This window comes from Lichenostomus cassidix, unplaced genomic scaffold, assembly GCF_008360975.1.
Source record: "Lichenostomus cassidix isolate B80296 unplaced genomic scaffold, HeHo_3.0 HiC_scaffold_501, whole genome shotgun sequence".
In the NCBI taxonomy this organism is placed as follows: Eukaryota; Metazoa; Chordata; class Aves; order Passeriformes; family Meliphagidae; genus Lichenostomus; species Lichenostomus cassidix.
In genome coordinates this window covers 115,551-141,034 of record NW_028148086.1, presented here as the reverse complement: position 1 = coordinate 141,034, position 25,484 = coordinate 115,551, and the positions used below count along the sequence as shown (strand labels likewise).

The 25,484-nt window shown below is 31.4% G+C and overlaps 1 protein-coding gene across 1 annotated transcript; it reads left to right on the top strand.

Moving 5' to 3' along the window:
- Positions 1-983: 983 nt before the first annotated feature.
- LOC146420090 (leucine-rich repeat and guanylate kinase domain-containing protein-like) lies at positions 984-23,239 on the top strand (the record flags this gene model as incomplete). Its single annotated transcript, XM_085048656.1, has 8 exons — positions 984-1,185; positions 4,433-4,540; positions 7,413-7,570; positions 10,207-10,289; positions 13,167-13,280; positions 15,614-15,643; positions 18,825-18,970; positions 22,668-23,239. Coding segments are annotated over 8 exons (966 nt in total), but the record flags the coding sequence as incomplete, so codon positions are not given.
- Positions 23,240-25,484: the final 2,245 nt, after the last annotated feature.

The window sequence follows — 25,484 nt, the reverse complement described above, 5'->3', positions numbered from 1 at the left end:
CTTCCCAAGGTTTGAAGACATCAAATAATTCCTTGAAAGAAAAGCAAAATGAAATCAAATTATCAGATGAAATTAATGATGAATGAATAAATAATTAATTGGATTTCTGGGGTTTCCTGGGAATTTCGGGGTTTTCCTGGGAAGTTCTGGAGTTTTCTGGCAATTTCTAGGTTTTTCTGGGAATTTCTGAATTATTTTGGGAATTTCTGAGTTCTGGGAATTTCTGGGTTATTCCAGGAATTTCTGAGTTTTTCTGGGAATTTCTCGATTTTTCTGGGAATTTCTAGGTTATTCTAGGAATTTCTGGGTTATCCTGGGAATTTCTAGGTTATTCATTCTGGGAATTTCTGAGTTATTCTGGGAATTTCTGGATTATTTTGGGAATTTCTGGGTTTTTCTGGGAATTTCTGAAATCTTCTGGGAATTTCTGGATTATCCTGGGAATTTCTGAGAATTTCTGGGCATTTCTGGATTATTCTGGGAATTTCTGGATTCTTCTAGGAATTTCTGGATTTTTCTGGGAATTTCTATGTTAATCTTGGTATTTCTGGATTCTTCTGGGAATTTCTATGTTAATCTTGGTATTTCTGGATTCTTCTGGGAATTTCTGGGTTATCCTGAGAATTTCTAGGCTTTTCTGGGAATTTCTGGGTTATTCTAGGAATTTTGGGGTTCTTCTGGGAAATTCTGGGTTATTCTAGGAATTTCGGGGTTCTTCTGGGAATTTCTGGATTATCCTGAGAATTTCTAGGTTTTTTCTGGGAATTTCTAGGTTTTGAGACGAAAAAATCGGATTTTCTGCTTCATTTTCAACTTCAACAAACACTCATTTTTGGGATAAAAAAAATCAGATTTTCTGCTTCATTTTCAACTTCAACAAACCCTCATTTTTGGGATAAAAAATCGGATTTTCTGCTTCATTTTCAACTTCAACAAACCCTCATTTTTGGGATAAAACCCCCCATTTTCTGCTGATTTCCCAGGGCGTGCTGAGCCTGAAGAACACCTATTTCCAGCCCAAGTACATCCTGCTGGTGCCGAAGGACAGATGGAATTACGAGGAATCCCTGCGGAGGTCAGGAGTGTTCAGCAGGGCAGAGATCAGCGAGGCGCTCAGCAGGGTGGAGAGTTACCTGGAAATAAATCGGGATTGTCCGGGGTATTTCCATGCTGTTATCAACACCGGTGAGTTAATTGGGATGATAATTAGGGAGTGATAATTAATTGGGGATGATTAGGGATTGGTAATTGGGGGTGATTAGGAATTGATAACTGGGGAGGATTAGGGATTGGTAATTGGGGTGATTAGGTTCAGCAGGGCAGAGATCAGCGAGGCGCTCAGCAGGGTGGAGAGTTACCTGGAAATCAATCGGGAGTGTCCGGGGTATTTCCATGGAGTTATCAACACCGGTGAGTTAATTGGGGTGATAATTAGGGAGTGATAATTAATTGGGGATGATTAGGAATTGATAATTGGGGATAAGAACTTGGGATGATTAGGAATTGATAACTGGGGATGATTAGGGATTGGTAATTGGAGGTGATTAGGAATTTATAATTGGGGAGGATTAGGAATTGAAAATTGAGGATGATATCTTGGGATGATTAGGAATTGATAATTGGGGAGGATTAGGAATTGATAATTGGGGAGGATTAGGGAGTGATAATTGGGGAGGATTAGGGATTGATACTTGGGAGTGATTTAATTAGGAATTGATAATTGGGGATGATTAGGAATTGATAATTGGGGATGATAGGTTGGGATGATTAGGAATTGGGGATAAGAGTTTGGGATAATTAGGAATTGATAATTGGGGTGATTAGGGATTGATAATTAGGAATAATAGCTTGGGAGGATTAGGAATTGATAATTGGGGATAATTAGGAATTGATAATTGGGGATTAGAGTTTGGGATAATTAGGAATTGATAATTGGGGATGATTGGGAATTGATAATTGGGGATAATAGGTTGGAATGATTAGGAATTGATAATTGGGTATAATTAGGGATTGATAATTTGGGATAATTAGGAATTGATAATTGGGGATAATAGGTTGGGATGATTAGGAATTGGTAATTAAGGATAAGATCTTGGGATGATTAGGAATTGGTAATTGGGGATGATAGGTTGGGATGATTAGGAATTGGGGATAAGAGCTTGGGGTAATTAGGGATTGATAATTGGGGAGGATTAGGTTCAGCAGGGCAGAGATCAAGGAGGCGCTCAGCAGGGTGGAGAGTTATCTGGAAATAAATCGGGATTGTCCGGGATATTTCCATGGAGTTATCAACACCGGTGAGTTAATTGGGGTGATAATTAGGGATGATAATTAATTGGGAATGATTAGGAATTGATAATTGGGGATAAGAACTTGGGATGATTAGGAATTGATAACTGGGGGTGATTAGGGATTGGTAATTGGAGGTGATTAGGAATTGATAATTGGGGATGATTAGGGATTGATAATTGGGGATAAAAGGTATGGATGATTAGGAATTGAAAATTAGGAATTGATAAGTGGGGATAAGAGCTTGGGATGATTAGGAATTGATAATTGGGGATAATTAGGAATTGATAATTGGGGATAATAGGTTGGAATGATAAGGAATTGATAATTGGGGATAATATCTTGGGATGATTAGGGATTGATAATTGGGATGATTAGGAATTTATAATTTGGGATAATTAGGAATTGATAATTGGGAATAAGAGTTTGGGATGATTAGGAATTGATAATTGGGGATAATAGCTTGGGATGATTAGGAATTGATAATTGGGTATAATTAGGGATTGATAATTAGGGATAATATCTTGGGATGATTAGGAATTGATAATTGGGTATGATTAGGGATTGATAATTCGGGATAATATCTTGGGATAATTAGGAATTGATAATTAGGAATTGATAATTGGGGATGATTAGGAATTGATGATTTGGATAATTAGGAATTGGTAATTAGGGATAATAGGTTGGGATGATTAGGAATTGATAATTGGGGATGATTAGGAATTGATAATTGGGATAATTAGGAATTGGTAATTAGGGATAATAGGTTGGGATAATTAGGAATTGAGGACAGCAGGTGCTGGAGGAGAATCTTTCTCTGGTTTGTTCTCATGGAATTTTGTAGAGCTGATTTTGGGGCTTTGTCACACTAAATGGAATATTTATTTACAAATATTTACAAATATTTGCAATTATTTAAAAATATTTACAAATATTTACAAATATTTACAAATATTCACACATATTTACAAATATTGCAAATTGGTAAATCTGAGCCTGGAATTTAAATATGACTCTGAAGAAATAAACCAATAGAAAAATATCCATTTGCAATATTTGCAATATTTGTAAATATTGCAAAAATTTGCACAAATATTGCACAAAAATATGGCACAAATTTGCAAATATTTGTAAATAATATTTACAAATATTTACAAATATTCACAAATATTTACAAATATTGCAAATTTGGTAAATCTGAGCCTGGAATTTAAACATGACTCTGAAGAAATAATCCAATAGGAAAATACCCATTTGCAATATTTGTGAATTTGCAATATTTGCAATATTTGGAAATATTGCAAAAATTTTGCACAAATATTGCACAAAAATATGGCACAAGTTTGCAAATATTTTTAAATATTTACAAATATTTACAAATATTTACAAATATTTACAAATATTTACAAATATTCACAAATATTGCAAATTTGGTAAATCTGAGCCTGGAATTTAAATATGGTTTTGAAGAAATAATCCAACAGGAAAACATCCAGTTTTGCTCAGAAGCTGAGCTGAATTTCACCTTTTTTTCCAACCTTCTCAATGTATGGAAATCCAGAGTGATGAACTCCTTGAAGGAAGATATTTCCATTAAAATATTCCCTTTAGCATCACCCTGGTGGTTCTGAATTTCAGGGCAAATTCCTCTCCATGTGCTGTTGATGGAGGTGAAGGTTTTTCTCCCCAAGAGATGAGGTGGATGAAACAGAATTCAATTATTTCTATGGAGAAAACAGAATTCAATTATTTCTATGGAGAAAACAGAATTCAATTATTTCTATGGATGAAACAGAATTCAATTATTTCTATGGATAAAACATAACACATTAAATTATTTCTATGGATAAAACAATACATTAAATTATTTCTATGGATAAAACACAATATATTAAATTATTTATATGGATCAAACACAATACATTAAATTATTTCCATGGATCAAACACAATACATTCAATTGTTTCTATGGTTAAAACACAATATATTAAATTATTTCTGTCTCAAACTGCTGTGACTTGTGTCTTTGCAAAGGTTGGTTTTCATCCCATCTCTTGTCTCTCCACCAATTCCAATTAATTCCAATTAATTCCAATTAATTCCTATTATTTCCAATTATTTCCAATGAATTTCTCCATCCCAGATGACCTGGAGGAAGCATTCAGTGAGCTGATTGTCCTCATTAAACTCCTGCTGGGTTTGGAGCCACCTGGAGCTTGTGACAACCTGCAGGACACCAAGAGTGGGACAGGTAGAGTGCCTGGGGGAAATTCCTATTTATTGGGAAAAGGGTAAATCTGGAAATGGTGAAAAATCCTCCAGGAGCTGCTCTGCAAGCAGGAAATTCCTGTTTGTTGGGAAAAGAGTAAATCTGGAAATGGTGAAAAAACCTCCAGGAGCTGCTCTGTAAAGCAGAAAATTCCTGTTTATTGGGAAAAGAGTAAATCTGGAAATGCTGAAAACCTGGGAGACCTGAAACCTCCAGGATATTCCTGTTTATTGGGAAAAGAGTAAATCTGGAAATGGTGAAAAATCCTTCAGGAGCTGCTCTGCAATGCAGGAAATTCCTGTTTATTGGGAAAAGAGTAAATCTGGAAATGCTGAAAAATCCTCCATGAGCTGCTCTGCAGTGCAGGAAATTCCTATTTATTGGGAAAAAAGTAAATATTGGGAAAAGAATAAATCTGTAAATGGTGAAAAAACCTCCAGGAGCTGCTCTGCAATGCAGGAAATTCCTGTTTATTGGGAAAATAGTAAATCTGGAAATGGTGAAAACCTGGGAGACCTGAAACCTCCAGGATATTCCTGTTTATTGGGAAAAGAGTAAATCTATAAATGCTGAAAAAACCTCTGTGAGCTGCTCTGCAATGCAGGAAATTCCTGTTTATTGGGAAAAGAGTTAATCTGGAAATGCTGAAAAATCCTCCATGAGCTGCTCTGCAAGCAGGAAATTCCTGTTTATTGGGAAAAGAGTAAATCTGGAAATGCTGAAAACCTCCAGGAGCTGCTCTGCAGTGCAGGAAATTCCTGTTTGTTGGGAAAAGAGTAAATCTGGAAATGGTGAAAAATCCTCCAGGAGCTGCTCTGCAAAGCAGAAAATTCCTGTTTATTGGGAAAAGAGTAAATCTGGAAATGGTGAAATCTTGGGAGATCTAAAACCTCCAGGATATTCCTGTTTATTGGGAAAAGAGTAAATCTGGAAATGGTGAAAAATCCTCCAGGGGCTGCTCTGCAATGCAGGAAATTCCTGTTTGTTGGGAAAAGAGTAAATATTGGGAAAAGAGTAAGTCTGGAAATGCTGAAAACCTGGGAGACCTGAAACCTCCAGGATATTCCTATTTATTGGGAAAAGAGTAAATCTGGAAATGGTGAAAACCTGGGAGACCTGAAACCTCCAGGAAATTCCTGTTTATTGGGAAAAGGGTTGGAATCTGGAAATGGTGAAACCTCCAGGAGCTGCTCTGCAATTCCTGATATTCCTATTTATTGGGAAAAGAGTAAATCTGTAAATGGTGAAAAATCCTCCAGGAGCTGCTCTGCAGTGCAGGAAATTCCTGTTTATTGGGAGAAGAGTTGGAATCTCTAAATGGTGAAACCTTCACGAGCTGCTCTGCAATGCAGAAAATTCCTGTTGGTTGGGAAAAAAGTAAATAGCTTGAAATAGTTTGAAATAATCTGAAATAATCTGAAATAATTTGAAATAGTTTGAAATAATCTGAAATAATCTGAAATAATTTCAAACAAATAGTTTGAAATAATTTGAAATAATAATCTGAAATAATTTGAAAGAAATAGTTTGAAATAATTTGAAATAATAATCTGAAATAATTTGAAAGAAATAGTTTGAAATAAATAATTTGAAAAAATTTGAAATAATCTCAAATCCACTATCTCCAAGCCCTGTCCATCCTGACCTTGGACACTTCCAGAGCTGGAAAATGATTTTTCCTTCCTGCTTGTGTCCAGAATCTTTTTGCCGATATTTTATCAATACATTTTATCAATGTATTTTATCAGTATATTTTGTCACTATATTTTATCAATATATTTTATCAATATATATTTTGTCAATATATATTTTATCAATATACATTTTGTCAATACATTTTGTCAATATATATTTTATCAATACATTTTGTCAATATATTTTATCAATACATTTTATCAATATGCATTTTGTCAATACATTTTGTCAATACGTTTTGTCAATATATTTTGTCAATACATTTTGTCAATATCTATTTTGTCAATACATTTTGCTAATACATTTTATCAATATATTTTGTCAATACATTTTGCTAATACATTTTATCAATACATTTTATCAATACATTTTGTCAATACATTTTATCAATATATATTTTGTCAATATATTTTATCAATATATTTTGTCAATGTTTATTTGTCAATATATTTTTTCAATATATTCTATCAATATATTTTATCAATATACATTTTGTCAATACATTTTATCAATACATTTTGTCAATATATTTTCTCAATACATTTTATCAATACATTTTGTCAATATATTCTGTCAATACATTTTATCAATGCATTTTATCAATATATATTTTGTCAATACATTTTATCAATACATTTTGTCAATGTTTTTTTGTCAATATATTTTGTCAATACATTTTATCAATATATTCTATCAATATATATTTTATCAATATACATTTTGTCAATACATTTTATCAATATATATTTTGTCAATACATTTTATCAATATATATTTTGTCAATATATTTTATCAATATATTTTGCCAATATGTTTTATCAATACATTTTGTCAATTTTTTTGTCAATATATTTTGTCAATGCATTTTATCAATATATATTTTGCCAATACATTTTGCCAATACATTTTGTCAATGCATTTTATCAATAGATTTTGTCAATATATATTTCATCAATATATTTCATCAATACATTTTGTCAATATATATTTTGTCAATGCATTTTATCAATATATATTTTGTCAATACATTTTATCAATATATATTTTGTCAATACATTTTATCAATACATTTTGTCGTCAATACATTTTATCAATACATTTTATCAATACATTTTATCAATACATTTTATCAATACATTTGTCTTCCCCACCCCTGCAGGTTCCAGAACTCACCTCATCCCAAAGAACAAGTTATTCCCTGGCAGCAGAACTCTGAGCAAACCTCGCTCTCCATCCGGCTGTGCCTTCGCGGGTTTTCCTGGAAAATCCCACCCCAGGGATTCCCTGGACATGCTGGGAGCTCCTCCAGAGTCCTTGGTGAGCATTTCCTGGGAGTTGGGGTAGAAATCAGGAGTTGGAGTCAAACTTGTCTTTCCCCAGAGAAAGTTGACCTCTGTTGGTTGTCCAACTTGCATTTCAGGGATGTTTCTGAGTTTCCATGGTGAGAATTTCCTGGGATTTGGGGTGGAAATCAGGAGTTGGAGTCAAATTTTGCTTTCTTCAGAGAAAGTTGACTTCTGTTGGTTGTCCAAATTCCATTTCAGGGATGTTTCTGAGTTTCCATGGTGAGGATTTCCTGGGAGTTGGGGTGGAAATCAGGAGTTGGAGTCAAATTTTTCTTTCTCCAGAGAAAGTTGAGTGTTGTTGGTTGTCCAACTTTGATTTCAGGGATGTTTCTGACCAGAATCCATGGTGAGGAGAATTTCCTGGGATTTGGGGTGGAAATGAGGAATTGGAGTCAAACTTTTCTTTCTCCAGAGAAAGTTGACTTCTGTTAGTTGCCCAGCTTGTATTTCAGGGATGATTCTGAGTTTCCATGGAATGGTTTGGGTTGGGAAGAACCTTAAATCCAGTGTCACCAAAGCCATCCAGTGTCACCAAAGCCATCCAGTGTCACCTTCACTGTCCCAGTTTGCTCCAGCCTGACCTGAGACATCCCAGGGATCCAGGGGCAGCCACAGCTTCTCTGGGAATTCCATCCCAGCCAGGAATTCCTAATTCCCAAGATCCCATCCATCCCTGCCCTCTGGCAGTGGGAAGCCATTCCCTGTGTCCTGTCCCTCCATGCCTTGTCCCCAAGTCCCTCTGTCCCCTGTCTGTCCCACCCTGACTCACACCAGCTGAATGAATTCACTGCATTGGAATTGAAATCACACTTTGCAATTCTCTCCATAAGGAGCCAAACCCAATTTATCATCTCTCCAATCCTTCTGCATGTCTTGAAACCTCCAAATTGGCTTTTTTCACAAAATCCCAGAATGGTTTGGGTTGGAAAGGAGCTTAAAATCATCTTTTTCCATCCTCCTGCCATCCAGGGACACTTTTCACTGTCCCAATGTCCAGCCTGGCCTTGGCCATCCCAGGGATCCAGGGGAATCCAGGAATTCTCTGGGAATTCCAGCCCAGCCAGGAATTCCCAATTCCCAAGATCCCATCCATCCCTGCCCTATACCACTCACATCCATTCCTCCTTGTCTCATCCTTCCACAGCTGCTAAACTCAGAGAACAATTTTGGATTTCACCTCTCAGCTCTGCCAAATCACAGGGAATTGTCCAAATCCTTGGGAATAGCTGGGGGAAGTTCAGAGGGTTGCTTGTGATTTACATTTTCCCATGATTTCCCATTTTATTATTACATTTTCCCATGATTTCATATTTTATGATTACATTTTCCCATTTCATCATTTACATTTCCCATGATTTCATATTTTATTAATTCATTCTCCCATTTTATGATTTACATTTCCCCATGATATCACATTTTATTATTACATTTTCCCATGATATCACATTTTATTATTACATTTTCCCATTTTATGATTACATTTCCCATGATTTCATATTTTATTATTACATTTTCCCATTTCATCATTTACATTTCCCATGATTTCCCATTTTATAATTACACTTCCCCATTTCATGATTACATTTCCCATCATTTCCCATTTCATGATTACATTTCCCATGATTTCATATTTTATTATTTACATTTCCCATGATTTCCCATTTTATGATGTACATTTCCCATAATTTCCCATTTTATTATTACATTTTCCCATGATTTCCCTTTTCTTGATTACATTTCCCATGATTTCATATTTTATGATTAGATTTTCCCATTTTATGATTACATTTCCCATGATTTCCCATTTCATGATTACATTTCCCATGATTTCATATTTTGTGATTACATTTCCCATTTTATGATTACATTTCCCCATTTTATGATTACATTTTCCCATTTTATGATTACATTTTCCCATTATTTCATATTTCATGATTTACATTTCCCATGATTTCCCATTTTATAATATTTCGCATGATTTCCCATTTCATGATTACATTTCCCATCATTTCCCATTTGATGATTTACATTTTCCCCTTATTTCATATTTCATTATTACATTTCCCATCATTTCCCATTTCTTTATTATTTTCCCATTCTATGATTTACATTTCCCATCATTTCCCATTTTATTATTACATTTTCCCATTTCATGATTACATTTCCCATGATTTCCCATTTTATTATTACATTTCCCATTATTTCCCATTTTATACTTTACATTTCCCATGATATCACATTTTATTATTACATTTTCCCATTTTATTATTACATTTCCTATGATTTCCCATTTCATGATTACATTTCCCATCATTTCATATTTCATTATTTACATTTCCCATCATTTCCCATTTTATTATTTACATTTTCCCATGATTTCATATTTCATTATTACATTTCCCATGATTTCCCATTTTATACTTTACATTTCCCATGATATCACATTTTATTATTACATTTTCCCATTTTATAATTAAATTTCCCATGATTTCCCATTTTATAATTTACATTTCCCATTATTTCCCATTTCATGATTACATTTTCCCATTTCATGATTACATTTCCCATCATTTCCTATTTCCAATTTGGATATTTTTTCTTTCCCAGGTGACAAATCCTCTCCAGAGACAAGACCCACGTCAGGCTCTGTTCTGGAACATTCCTGGAGAACATTCCCACCAATTCCACATGTAATTTGGGAATTTTGGGGTTTTTCCACCTAAAATTCCCTTTGCAATGAAATCCAAAATGCCTTTTTAGGGGTTTTTTTTGTGTGATTTTTATGGAGAATTTTCCTTTCTGCCCCTTTTCAATTTTAAATTTAAAAATTTTGTCCTACAAATTTAAAATTTGGTCCTACAGATTTCAAATTTAAAATTTGTAAATGAAATAATAAATTAAAAATTTTAAATTTAAATATTTAAAATGTAGCCCTACAAATTTAAAATGTAGCCCTACAAATTTCAAATTTTGCCCTGCAGATTTAAAATTTAAAATTTGTAAATTAAATATTAAATTTAAAATTTAAAATTTAGTCCTACAAATTGAAAATGTGGTCCTACGAATTTAAAATTTAAAATTTGTAAATTAAAGAATAAATTTAAATTTTTAAATTGAAATATTTAAAATTCAGCCCTACAAATTTAAAATTTAGTCCTGCAGATTTAAAATTTAAAATTTGTAAATTAAATATTAAATTTAAAATTTAAATATTTAAAATTTAGTCCTACAAATTGAAAATTTGGTCCTACAAATTTAAGATTCAGTCCTACAGATTTGAAATTTAAAATTTGTATATGAAATATTAAATTAAAAATTTTAAATTGAAATATGCAAAATTCAGCCCTACAAATTTAAAATGTAGTCCTACAAATTAAAAATTCAGTCCTACAAATTTAAAATTCGGTCCTACCAATTTAAAATTCAAACTTTGTAAATGAAATAATAAATTTAAAACTTTAAATTGAAATATTTAAAATGTAGCCCTACAAGTTTAAAATTTAAAATGTAGTCCTACAAATAAATCCCTAGAAATTTTTGTTAAATTTATGTTTATTATTTTATTTTATTTTTATTTTTATTTTATTTTATTATTTTATTTTATTTATTATTTTATTCTTTTATTCTTTTTAATTTTATATTTTATTTTATTCTATTTTATTTTTATGTTATTTTGTTTTATATTTCATTTTATGTTTTATTTTTTGATTTTATTTTTTAAATTATTTTTAATTTTATTTTTTATTTTATTTTATTTTATTTATTTTATGCTATGTTATTTTATGATTTTATTTTTTAAAATTATTTTATTTTATTTTTTTATTATTTTATATTTTATTTTATTCTATTTTATATTTCATTTCGTGGGTTTTTTTCTATTTTATATATTTTTTTTTAAATTTTATTTTATTTATTTTATTTTATTTTAAAATTTGATTGTATTTGATTTCTGTCTCTCTGCAGGGGTTTGGCTCCTCCCACCGAGATTTCCCATCAGGTTTTCCACAACCTAAAGCCACCTGATGGCATTTTATTTCATTTTTTTTTTATTTTTATTTTTTTATGTTATTTTATTTTATGTTATTTTATTTTTTATTGTTTTATATATTATTTTATTGTATTTTTATTTTATTATTTTATTTTTAAATTATTTTATATTGTATTTTATTGTATTTTATTGTATTTTATTGTATTTTATTGTATTTTATTTTATTTTATTTTGTTTTATATTTCATTTTTGTTTTATTTTATTTTATATTTTATTTTTTATATTTTTATTAATTTTTTTATTTTATATTTTATTTTATTTTATTTTATGTTATTTTATTTTATTATTTTATATTTTATTCTATTCTATTCTGTTTTATTTTATATTTCATTTTCTGTTTCCTTTTATTTTCTTTTTTTATTTTTATATATATATATATATTTTTATATATATATATATGTATGTTGGGTTTTTTAAATTTAATTTAATTTTATTTTCTTTTTAAATTTAATTTTATTTTATTTTCCCTCTCTGCAGGGGTTTGGCTCCTCCCACCGAGATTTCCCATCAGATTTTCCTCAACCCAAAGCCACCTGATGTCATTTTATTTCATTAGACTTTATTTTTATTTTATTATTTTCTGTTATTTTATTTTCTGTTATGTTATTTTATTTTGTTATTATTTTATGTTTTATTTTTATTATTATTTTATTACTATTTTATATTCTATTTTATTCTATTTTATTTTATTTTATATTTCATTTTATGCGTTTTTTATATTTTATTTCATTTTATTTTTTATTTTATTATTTATTTTATTTTTATTTTATTTTATTATTTTTATTTTATTTTATTTTATGTTATTTTATGCTATGTTATTTTATTTTATTTAATTTTTTTATTATTTTACATTTTATTTTATTTTATATTTCATTTTATGGGTTTTTTTGTTGTTTATTTGTTTTTTGGGGTTGTTTTTGGATTTTATTTTTTATTTTATTTGATTCTATTTAATTTTATTTTCTTTTTAAATTTAATTTTATTTTATTTTACCTCTTTCCAGGGGTTTGGCTCCTCCCACCGAGATTTCCCATCAGTTCTTCCTCAACCCAAAGCCACCTGATGTCATTTTATTTCATTTTATTTTAATTTTTCTTATTTTATGTTATTTTATTTTTTTATTATTTTATATTTTATTTTATCGTATTTTTTATTTTATTATTTTATTTTTTAAATTATTTTATATTGTATTTTATTGTATTTTATTTTATTTTGGTTTATATTTCATTTTATATTTTATTTTTTTATTTTATATTTTATTTTATTTTTAATTTTATTTGTTATTTTATTTTATTTATTTTATTATATTTTATGTTATTTTATGCTATGTTATTTTATTTTTATTATTTTATATTTTATTTTATTTTATTTCATTTTTATTATTTTATCTTTTATTTTATTCTATTTTATATTTCATTTTATGTTTTTATTTTTCATTTATATATATTTTTTTAATTCTATTTTATTTATTTTATTTTATTTTAAAATTTTATTGTATTTGATTTTTCCCTCTCTGCAGGGGTTTGGCTCCTCCCACCGAGATTTCCCATCAGGTTTTCCTCAACCCAAAGCCACCTGATGTCCCAAATGTCCCTCAGGAGCTCAACGTGTCCCTGAGCAGCCCAGAGAGGAGGTGAGAAAATTCAATTTATTGTGTGAAAAATAAATCAATTAAACAGCCACAGCCTGACTGCAGCTCTGCAACCCTAAAATCAAATATTATTGATTCATATTAGTGATATTTAGAAATATTTTTAACTATTAAAATATTTATTAGAAAATATTTCAATTTAAATTTAAACATTTAATGTTTATATTTTTATATTTTATATTTATATATTATTATATTTTTATATATTTATATTTTTATATTATTATCTTTTATATTATTATATTTTTATATATTTATTTTTATATTATTATATTTTTATATTATTATATTTATATTTATATTTTTATTTATATTTATATTTATAGAAATGATAAAATATTGATTTTATCACTTATAGAAAATTATTTATACATAATATTTATAAATATTGATTTCTATTTATAAAAATATTTATAAAAATATTTATAAAATATTTATAAAAATATTTATAAAATATTTATAAAAATATTTATAAAAATAGAAAAAGTAGAAAAATTCTATTTATTGATTTAGATTTATAAATATTGATTTCTATTTCTTTTATTTATAACTAAAATATATTTACATGGATGTTATAAAATCAAGGTTTCTCGTGGCCATGGATAATTTCATTTTGCTATCATGAAAAACCAATTTTAAAGAGATTTCTTTCCAGGGGATTTATATGAAAGAAAAAGGTGATGAAAGAAACTTATTCTGGGTGTAGAAAACCAGGATTTGAGTGAAAAATGTGGTTTTTAAACAAATTTTTAAGATTTCTTCAATTTATCAAATTTGAAATTCTTATTTAGTCAATTTAAAAGTTATTTAATTTGGTTTAAATCATTTAAATTATTGAATTTTTTAATTATTTAAGGCCATTATAAATTTATAATTTATATTATTTTAGGTTATAATTTAATAATATCATCTATAGTATTTCCTTATATAGAATAAAATATATAAATATATAAATATATAAATATATAAATATACAAATATATAAATATATAAATATATAAATATATAAATATACAAATATATAAATATATAAATATATAAATATATAAATATACAAATATATAAATATATAAATATATAAATATATAAATATATAAATATATAAATATACAAATATATAAATATATAAATATATGAATATATATAAATATATAAATATATAAATATACAAATATACTATAATAAAATATGAAATTATTTGTATTATTTGAATTATTTGAATATTTAAATTCAAATCGTTCTAAATTTTAAATTGATTTAAATTATCCATTTCTTCAATATTAACATAAGATCACTTTTTATATTCTTTTACATTACAACCTAATCATATAATTTACATTATTTTATGTTCATAAAATCATTAAAACACTTAATAAATGCTTTAAAATCATTGACTTATTTGAATTATTGCATTTAATTATTAATTCTTTAAATCCCATGAGCTCTGAGGTTCCAGAGAATCTTTAATTCTTTAAATTCCATGAGCTCTGGGTTGCCAGAGAATCTGAATTTTTAAATTCCATGAGCTTTGGGGTTCCAGAAAATCTTTAAATCTTTAAATCCCATGAGCTCTGAGGTTCCAGAGAATCTGAAATTTTAAATTCCACGAGCTCTGAGGTTTCAGAGAATCTTTCTTGAAATTCCATGAATTTTTAATTCTTTAAATCCCATGAGCTCTGAGGTTCCAGAGAATCTTTAATTTTTAAATTCCCTGAGCTCTGAGATGCCAGAAAATCTTAATTTTTAAATTCCATGAATTGTTAATTCTTTAAATTCCATGAGCTTTGGGGTGTCAGAGAATCTTAATTTTTAAATTCCATGAATTTTTAATTTTTAAATTCCATGAGCTCTGGGGTTACAGGGAATCTTAATTTTTAAATTCCATGAGCTTTAGGTTGCCAGAGAATCTGAATTTATAAATTCCATGACCTTTGGGGTTCCAGAGAATCTTAATTTTTTAATTCCATGAGCTTTGGGGTTCCAGAAAATCTTTAATTCTTTAAATTCCCTGAGCTCTGAGTTCCAGAGAATCTTTAATTTTTAAATTCCACGAGCTTTGGGGTTCCAGAGAATCTTAATTTTTAAATTCCATGAGCTCTGAGATGCCAGAAAATCTTTAATTCTTTAAATTCCATGAGCTTTGGGATGCCAGAAAATCTTAATTTTTCAATTCCATGAGCTTTGGGTTGCCAGAGAGATTCTGCTGCAGCCTGTGGTGATTTATTTTTTTTTTTTCCCAAAAAAGTCTGGAAGTGGATTAATATTTTCTTCTTCTTTCTCCCCAATTTTCTGCTTCCAACGGCTTGGGATGGAAGAAAAAGTAAACTAAAAAAAGGCAAAAAGGGGTGAGAATGTGGATGGGAAATTCAGTTTTCCAACCTCAGGGATTCATCCAATCCTGGAATCATTTCTGATGGAAAAGATCTCCAAGATGACCAAATCCAACCCCAAATTTTTGGGTGTTATTTGTCCAACCTGGGAGGTTTTTTATTTCATAAATGAATTGATTATTTATTAAATTAATATTATTATTATTTATTTTAATTTAATTATTTATATATTACGTTATATTATATATATAAATTTATTTATATAATAAATAATATTATATATTTATATAAATATATATAAATATATATAATTTTAAATATATTTATATATGTATATAAATATATATTTATTATATATATTTATTTATATAAATATAAATATATATTATAAATATATTTTTATATATTTTTATATAATAATATATATTTATATATAAATATATTTATAATAGAAATTATATTATATATAATTCAATTATTTATTATTTATTAAATTATTATTTATTATTATTATTTATATTATAATAATACTTATTTAATATTATTATAATCATATTTATTTAATATTATTATAATATTATTTATTATCCTTCAGCTGTGCTGAGAACAGCATCATCCTCATCCTTCAGGTCATTAACACTCAGAATTAATTCCTCCCATTGTGCTTTGATTTCCATAATTAAAATAGATCTCATTCCATTTGCCCAGTTAAAAATCAAATTTACTCCAGAGTGAAAAATTCCATGTTTTCCCTCTGCCCTGAACTTTTCAGCAGGAGAATTTCTAATTTCCCTGCTAAGAGCACAGCTCTGGTCTCCTCCTTGGAAGAAATCCATGAAAATCTATTTTTTCCTGATTCCACACTATTTTCCTGGGATTTTTGAGCTCTCCCACAGATGCAAGTGTGGATTTTTATTTTTTTTCCTGAGCTTCCATTTGTTTTCAGTCTCAGGTTTCACCAAATTATCCCCAAAGAGTTGAGTCCTTTGAAGTAAATGAGAAATTGTCTAAGGCTTTGTCTGCTGTATTTCACTGCTCACTTTTCCCAGGAAAAGGGGTATTTTATTTTATTTTATTTTATTTTATTTCTATTCTATTTATTTTATTTTATTTTATTAAATTTTTTTATTTTATTCTATTCTATTTTATTTATATCCTATTCTATTTCTATCCTATCCTATTCTATTCTATTCTATTCTATTCTATTCTATTCTATTCTATTCTAATTTTATCCTATCCTATCCTATTCTATTGTAATTCTATTCTATTCTATTCTATCCTATTCCAATTCTATTCTATCCTATTCTATTCCAATTTTATTCTACTCTATTCTATTCTATTGTAATTCTATCCTATCTTATCCTATCCTATTCTAATTTTATTCTATTCTAGCCTATCCTATTCTATTCTATTCTATTCCTATTCTATTCTATTCCATTCTATCCTATCCTATCCTATCCTATCCTATCCTATCCTATCCTATCCTTATTCTATTCTATTCTATTCTATTCTATTCTATTCTATTCTATTCTATTCTGTTCTATTCTAATTTTATTCTATTGTATTCTATCCTATTCTATTCTATTGTAATCCTATCCTATCCTATTCTATTCTATTCTATGGTAATTCTATTCTATCCTATCCTATTCTATTCTATTCCAATTCTATTCTAATTCTATTCTATTCCATTCTATTCTAATTTTATTCTATCCTATTCTAATTCTATTCTATTCTATTCTCTTCTATTCTATTCTCTTCTATTCTATTCTCTTCTATTCTATTCTATTCCATTCTATTCTATTCTGTTGTAATCCTATTCTATCCTATCCTATCCTATCCTATCCTATCCTATCCTATCCTATCCTATTCCATTCTATTCCATTCCATTCCATTCCATTCCATTCTATTCTATTCTATTCTATTCTATTCTATTCTATTCTATTCTATTCTATTCTATATTTCCTTTTATTCCATTCTATTTTTTCCTATTCTTCATTTCTTTTCCATGCTCCTGGTTGGGAAATTTGACTAAAAGGAAAATTTTAAATTTTTGGCTGCTTCACCTCTCAGGATTTTCTGTGCTGAGGTTTCCAGGGAAGCACTGAATTCTTCAAACTCATTTCCAGGGAAAACACAGGGAGGAGAGTTAGGATCTCATTTCTTCCTAAACTCCTTGGATATCTGTTAAGATCCAGTTTTCCCAAATATTTTTGACATTATGGAGTGATTTAATAAGTTTTTTAGGAGTTTTAGGGGGTAGTTTGACAAGAAACTTTAATTAAATTAAACATTTCCGATGACATTTGTGCTGGAAAAGCTTTCCCTCTACACCAACACCTTGTAGGATTGACAGGATAGAATGCTTTGGGATTTCTGCACCATGGGTGAGGTCAGGGTAAATCACCTTGGAGCTCTCTCCCAGCTCCGTAAATCCATAAATCCTAAATCCATACATCCATAAATCCATAAATCCAGGAATCTATAAATCCATAAATCCACAAATCCATAAATCCATAAATCTATAAATCCACAAATCCATAAATCTATACATCCAGAAATCTATAAATCCATAAATCCCTAAATCCACAAATACATAAATCTATACATCCATAAATCCATAAACCCATAAGTCCACAAATCCATAAATCCATAAATCCACAAATCCACAAATCCATAAATCCAGAAATCCAGAAATCCACAAGTCCATAAATCTATAAATCTATAAATCCATAAATCCATAAATCCACAAATCCAGAAATCCAGAAATCCACAAGTCCATAAATCCACAAATCCATAAATCCACAAATCCACAAATCCATAAATCCATAAATCTATAAATCCACAAGTCCATAAATCCAGAAATCCAAAAATCCACAAATCCATAAATCCATAAACCCATAAATCCACAAATCCATAAATCTATAGATCCACAAACCCATAAACCCCTAAACCCATAAATCCACAAATCCACAAACCCACAAATCCATAAATCCACAAACCCCCAAATCCACGAGACGCGGTTGTCACCTTTGCAAACTCCAGAAGCTCTGAGAGGATTGTGAGAAAGCAGTTTTTGTGGGATGGGGAATGCCAGGATCGATTCCCACTCCCACCTGCACCACCAGGAACTCTGCCAGACACAAAATCTGCTTTTTTATCCCCATTTTCATCAGGAATTTCCCTCTCTCCCCTCCAGGGAAGCTCGTGCAGTGAAAGGACCCATTTTTGTTCCAAGTGACCCAGCTCTGGCCGAAGGGCTGCAGCTCCACGTTCCACCTCCTCACCTCTGGCAGCCTGGAGAAGACAAAGCTGAGCAACAGGAGCTGCGAGGAGCTGGGAAAGGTGGGGAAACAGGGAAAGGTTGGAGTGACATCCATGGAATGTCTTTTGAATCTTTAAAGGTTGGCTGAAACCAACAATTCATGGAATATCATCCAATATTCACGGAATGTCTTTTGAACCATTGGAAAGTTGGCTGAAACCAACAATTTATGGAATATCATACCAATATCCATGGAATATTTTTGAACCATTGGAAAGTTGGAATTATATTCATGGAGTATCTTTCCAATCAATGAAAGACTGAAGTGATATCCATGGAATATCTTTTCAGCCATTGGAAGGTTGGCTGAAACCAACAATTCATGGAATTTCTTTTGAACCTTTGGAAGGTTGGAATGATATTCATGGAATATCTTTTCAACCATTGGAAAGTTGACTGAAACCAACAATTCATGGAATATCATCCCAATATTCATGGAATGTCTTTTGAACCATGGAAAGTTGGAATGATTTTCATGGAATATCTTTTCAACCAAAGAAAGGTTGGCTGAAACCAATAATTCGTGGAATATCATACCAATATTCATGGAATATCACTTGAACCATTGGAAAGTTGGAGTGACATTCATGGAGTATCTTTTGAACCTTTGGAAGGTTGGAATGATATTCATGGAATATCTTTTCAGCCATTGAAAGGTTGGCTGAAACCAACAATTTATGGAATATAATCCCAATATTCATGGAATATCTTTAGAACCATGGAAAGTTGGAATGATATTCATGGAATATCTTTCCAACCACTGAAAGACTGAAGTGATATTAATAAAATACCTTTTGAACCATTGGAAGGTTGGAGTGACACTCATGGAATATCTTTTGAACCATTGGAAGGTTGGAATGATATTCATGGAATATCTTTTCAACCAAAGAAAGGTTGGCTGAAACCAATAATTCATGGAATATCATCCCAATATTCATGGAATATTGTTTGAACCATTGGAAGGTTAGAGTGATACTCATGGAATTACAGAACCATTGGAAGGTTGGAGTGATATTCATGGAATGTCTTTTGAACTATTGGAAGGTTGGCTGAAACCAACAATTCATGGAATATCATCCAATATTCACGGAATGTCTTTTGAACCATTGGAAAGTTGGAATGATATTCATGGAATACCTTTTAAACCATTGGAAAGTTGGCTGAAACCAACAATTTATGGAATATCATACCAATATCCATGGAATATATTTTGAACCATTGGAAGGTTGGAATTATATTCATGGAGTATCTTTCCAACCAATGAAAGACTGAAGTGATATCCATGGAATATCTTTTCAGCCATTGGAAGGTTGGCTGAAACCAACAATTCATGGAATTTCTTTCGAACCATTGGAAGGCTGGAATGATATTCATGGAATATCTTTTCAACCATTGGAAAGTTGACTGAAACCAACAATTCATGGAATATCATCCCAATATTCATGGAATATGTTTTGAACCATTGGAAGGTTAGAGTGATACTCATGGAATTACAGAACCATTGAAAGGTTGGAGTGATATTCATGGAATGTCTTTTGAACTGTTGGAAGTTTGGCTGAAACCAATAATTCATGAAATACCTTTTGAACCATTGGAAGGTTGGAGTAATACTCATGGAATATCTTTTGAACCATTGAAAAATTGGAATGATATTCATGGAATATCTTTTAAACCATTGAAAAGTTGGCTGAAACCAACAATTCATGGAATGTCATACCAACAATTCATGGAATATCTTCTGAACCATTGAAGGTTGGAATGATATTCATGGAATATCTTTTCAGCCATTGGAAGGTTGGCTAAAACCAACAATTCATGGAATATCTTTTGAACCATTGGAAGGCTGGAATTACATTCCTAGAATGCCTTTTAAACCATTGAAAAGTTGGCTGAAACCAACAATTCATGGAATATCATCCCAATATTCATGGAATATGTTTTGAACTATTGGAAGGTTGGAGTGATATTCATGGAATTACAGAACCATTGGAAGGTTGGAGTGATATTCATGGAATGTCTTTTGAACTATTGGAAGGTTGGCTGAAACCAGCAATTCATGGAATATCATACCAATATTCATGGAATGTCTTTTGAACCATGGAAAGTTGGAATGATATTCATGGAATACCTTTCCATACACTGAAAGATTGAAGTGATATCCATGGAATATCTTTTGAACCACTGGAAGGTTGGAATGATATTCATGGAATATCTTTTCAACCATTGAAAAGTTGGCTGAAACCGATAATTCATGGAATATCATCCCAATATTCATGGAATATCTTCTCAGCCACTGAAAGGTTGGCTGAAACCAACAATTCATGGAATTTCTTTTGAACCATTGGAAGGTTGGAGTGATATCCATGGAATATATTTTGAACCACTGAAAAGCTGGAATGACATTCATGGAATGTCTTTTGAACTATTGGAAGGTTGGCTGAAACCAATAATTCATGGAATATCATACCAATATTCATGGAATGTCTTTTGAACCATTGGAAGGTTGGAGTGATACTCATGGAATTACAGAACCATTGAAAGGTTGGAGTGATATTCATGGAATGTCTTTTGAACCATGGAAAGTTGGAATGATATTCATGGAATATCTTTCCAAACACTGAAAGATTGAAGTGATATCCATGGAATATCTTTTGAACCACTGGAAGGTTGGAATGATATTCATGGAATATCTTTTCAACCATTGAAAAGTTGGCTGAAACCAACAATTCATGAAATATCTTTTCAACCAAAGAAAGGTTTGCTGAAACCAACAATTTATGGAATATCATACCAATATTCATGGAATATCATTTGAACCATTGGAAGGTTGGAGTGACACTCAGGGAATATCTTTTGAACCTTTGGAAGTTTGGAGTGATATTCATAGAATATCTTTTCAACCATTTAAAAGTTGGCTGAAACCAATAATTCATGGAATGTCATCCCAATATTCATGGAATATTGTTTGAACCATTGGAAGGTTAGAGTGATACTCATGGAATTACAGAACCATTGGAAGGTTGGAGTGATATTCATGGAATGTCTTTTGAACTATTGGAAGGTTTGCTGAAACCAGCAATTCATGGAATATCATACCAATATTCATGGAATATGTTTTGAACCATTGGAAGGTTGGCTGAAACCACTAATTCATGGAATATCTTTTGAACCATTGGAAGGTTGAAGTGATACTCAGGGAATATATTTTCAGCCATTGGAAGGTTGGAATGATATTAATGGAATATCTTTTGAACCATTGGAAGGTTGAAATATCATGGAATATCTTTTCAGCCATTGGAAGGTTAGCTGAAACCAGCAATTCATGGAATATCTTTTGAACCATTGGAAGGTTGGAGTGATACTAATGGAATGACAGAACCAGGAATGGTTTGGGTTGGGAAGGACCCTCAAAATCCCCCATTCCCACCCCTGCCCTGGGCAAGGACACCTTCTGTCATCCCATATTGCTCCAAGCCTCATCCAATGCTAGACACTTCCAGAATTCCAAAATAATATTAAAAAAATCCCCAATGACTGCTTAGGGATAAAGTTCCTCACCCACGAGGATGAGGTGGAGATATCCTTCCAAAACCACTGAAAATCTGTGGTGAATTCTGACTTTTCATCAGAATAAATTGCAATAAACCCTCTTAGCGCTTCTTCCCTTCTCTCTAATTTATATTTATATAAATTTATGTCTTTAATATGATTCTGCAGACACTGGTGTGAAAATCCAGAGGAAATCCAGCAAGTCCAAGTTGGGATCTTCTCCTGTTCCTCAGCTGCTCTCCAATTCCAAACCCATCCTGCCTCCAATCCCACCTGGATGGAAAAGCACCTGATGGAAAATTTAAATTAATTCCACCCCAATCTTGTCACCCTGACTCCTCCCAACCCTTTTCATCTCTTTCTCCTCAGCAAAGCAAAATCTATCCAATATTATTGCTAAATTCATTGCTGATTAAATCTCCCCTGCCAAAAAAAAAAAAAAAATTAATTTATAACTTTATTAAAAAGAAATTTCTATATTTCCCAAAGCTAGAAATTATTTCCCAGGGTACTCTCAGCTGGGAAATGGGGGAGATTTTTTTTTTTCCTAACAACCACAGGACCAAATCTTCCATTAATTTCTCTCTTCCTGTATTGTAGATTTAATTGAGGTGTGGGAGCAGCAGGGCTTCTGATAATATTGTCTGTATTGTGAATTATTTAGAAGAGGGATTTTGTGAAATGTTCAGAGGGAAATTGGGAGTGAAAACCAGTTCAGAGTTTTGGGTTTTGGTTTTTTTTTTTAATAAGATGTGATTGAGTCACAATTATTTGATTTGCAAGTGGAGTCAGCAGCAAAAATGAGAATAATTCTTGAGAAGCAAAGGGGTGAGAAGTGAAGATTTAGGTTCTAAAAAACACAATAAAACTCTTGAATTCATGTTTGTATCCATGAATTTTCACTGCCTTCCACTTCCAGAGCCCCTCGGGCTGAGCAGCTTCCTCCCCAGAGCCTTTTCCCTGAAAAAAATGGGATTTTATCCCAATTTGGAGCTGTGGGAAAACCCAAACACCTCCCTTGTGGCCAGGAATGGTTTTGTTGATTAAATGGGTGAACTGAATGGAGCAGCTCTGGGCGACTAATTGGGATTCAGGGAGCTCAGGCATTCCCAAAGATTTTTGGGAAACACTTCCCAGGGAACAGCTGGCTGAGGAATTCCTCAGGCTGAGGAACATCAGCTCCTCCAAGGCTCCAGTTTTCCATGGTGGATTTGGGCAGAAAAAAAAAAAAAAATCATGAGGCTGATCTGTGGTCAGAGGGAGCTCAGAAGCAAAGCTGCAGCTTCACCATTTTGGGGTTTTTATTGGGCCAAGGCAGTTCAGTGAGGTGGGTAGAGGACTGGACTGACAAAAACACACAAAATCCTTCAGGGAATTATGGAATCCTGGAATGGTTTGGGTGGGAAGGAACCTTAAAATCACATTTTTCCATCCTCCTGCCATCCAGGGACATTTCCCATTGTCACAGGGTGCTCCAGGACTGGCCTTGGCCATCCCAGGGATCCAGGGGCAGCCACAGCTTCTCTGGGAATTCCATCCCAGCCAGGAATTCCTAATTCCCAAGATCCCATCCATCCCTGCCCTCTGGCAGTGGGAAGCCAGTCCCTGTGTCCTGTCCCTCCATGCCTTGTCCCCAGTCCCTCTGCAGCTCTCCTGGAGCTCCTTCAGGCCCTGGCAGGAGCTCTGAGCTCTCCCTGCATCCTTCCCTTCTCCAGGGCAACATTCCCAGCTCTCCCAGCCTGCCTCCAGAGCAGCTCCAGGGATTCCTCTGGAATCTCCAGCAGCTCCTTCTGGATGTTTCATTCCAGACATTTTCATCTCTCCTTCCTTTCACTTCCATCCCTGCCCAGTTCTCCCAGCCAAGATCACTTCCCCATCCAGCCCCAGATCCCACCTTGGAATGTTTACTCTCCTGCATCAAACAAACCAAATCAAATCAAATCAAACCAAACCCAACCCAACCAAACCCAACCCAACCAAACCCAACCCAAACCCAACCCAACCAAACCCAAACCAAAGCAAACCAAACCCAAAACCAAAGCAAACCCAAAACCCAACCAAACCCAACCCAACCAAATTATCCCTGAATTTCCTCATCTTGGAGCTCAGGAGAGAATCCTGCAAAATCTCCTGAGTGACCTCAGCAACTCAACCTTCTCCTGTTTCCAGGAACAGCCTTAAATTTTAAACTTCCCACTATAGGAATTGTATCTTTATTTGGATTATCCAGAGCTGGGGATACAGGGGGAGGATAAATATTCCTCTTATTTCCCAGTGGTGAAAGGAAGTAATTTGTTAGCTGTGAGCAGGAGCTCTCTTGCATTTGTTTCAGATAATAATGTTGGAAAATAACCTATTTTTGCAATCAATTCCTGATTGCAATTCCTCCTGAGCTTCCAAACACTCCCACAGGTGAGATCCTCACCTGATCCAGGGAATACAGACACTTCCAGAATTCCAAATTAATATTAAAAAATCCCCTTAGGGATAAAGTTTCTCACCCACTTGGATGAGGTGGAGATATCTCCCCAAAACCACTGGAAATCTGTGGTGAATTCTGACTTTTCATGGGAATAAATTGCAGATATGGAATATTCACACTCCATTTCCCAGATTTTTTTTTCAGGGAATTCCTGTTTTATTGGCAGGGAAGTGTGTTTGGAGCTCAGCAGTGCAACAGCTTATGGTCAGGCTGAGCCTGGAGTTTTACTGAGAGAACAAATTGTTTAATAATTCTTTAATTATTTATATTAATAATTAATAATAATTAAAAATTAAAATTAATTAAATAAATTAAATTTAAATTAATAAATTCAATTAATTAAATATAATAATTTAAATTAATAATTTATTTTTAAAATAAATTTAAATAAATTAAACAAATTAAATTAAAGTTAATAATATTAACAATTAATATTAATAACAAATATTAATAATAATTAATACTATTAATAATTGTTTACTGAGAGAACAAATTGTTTAATA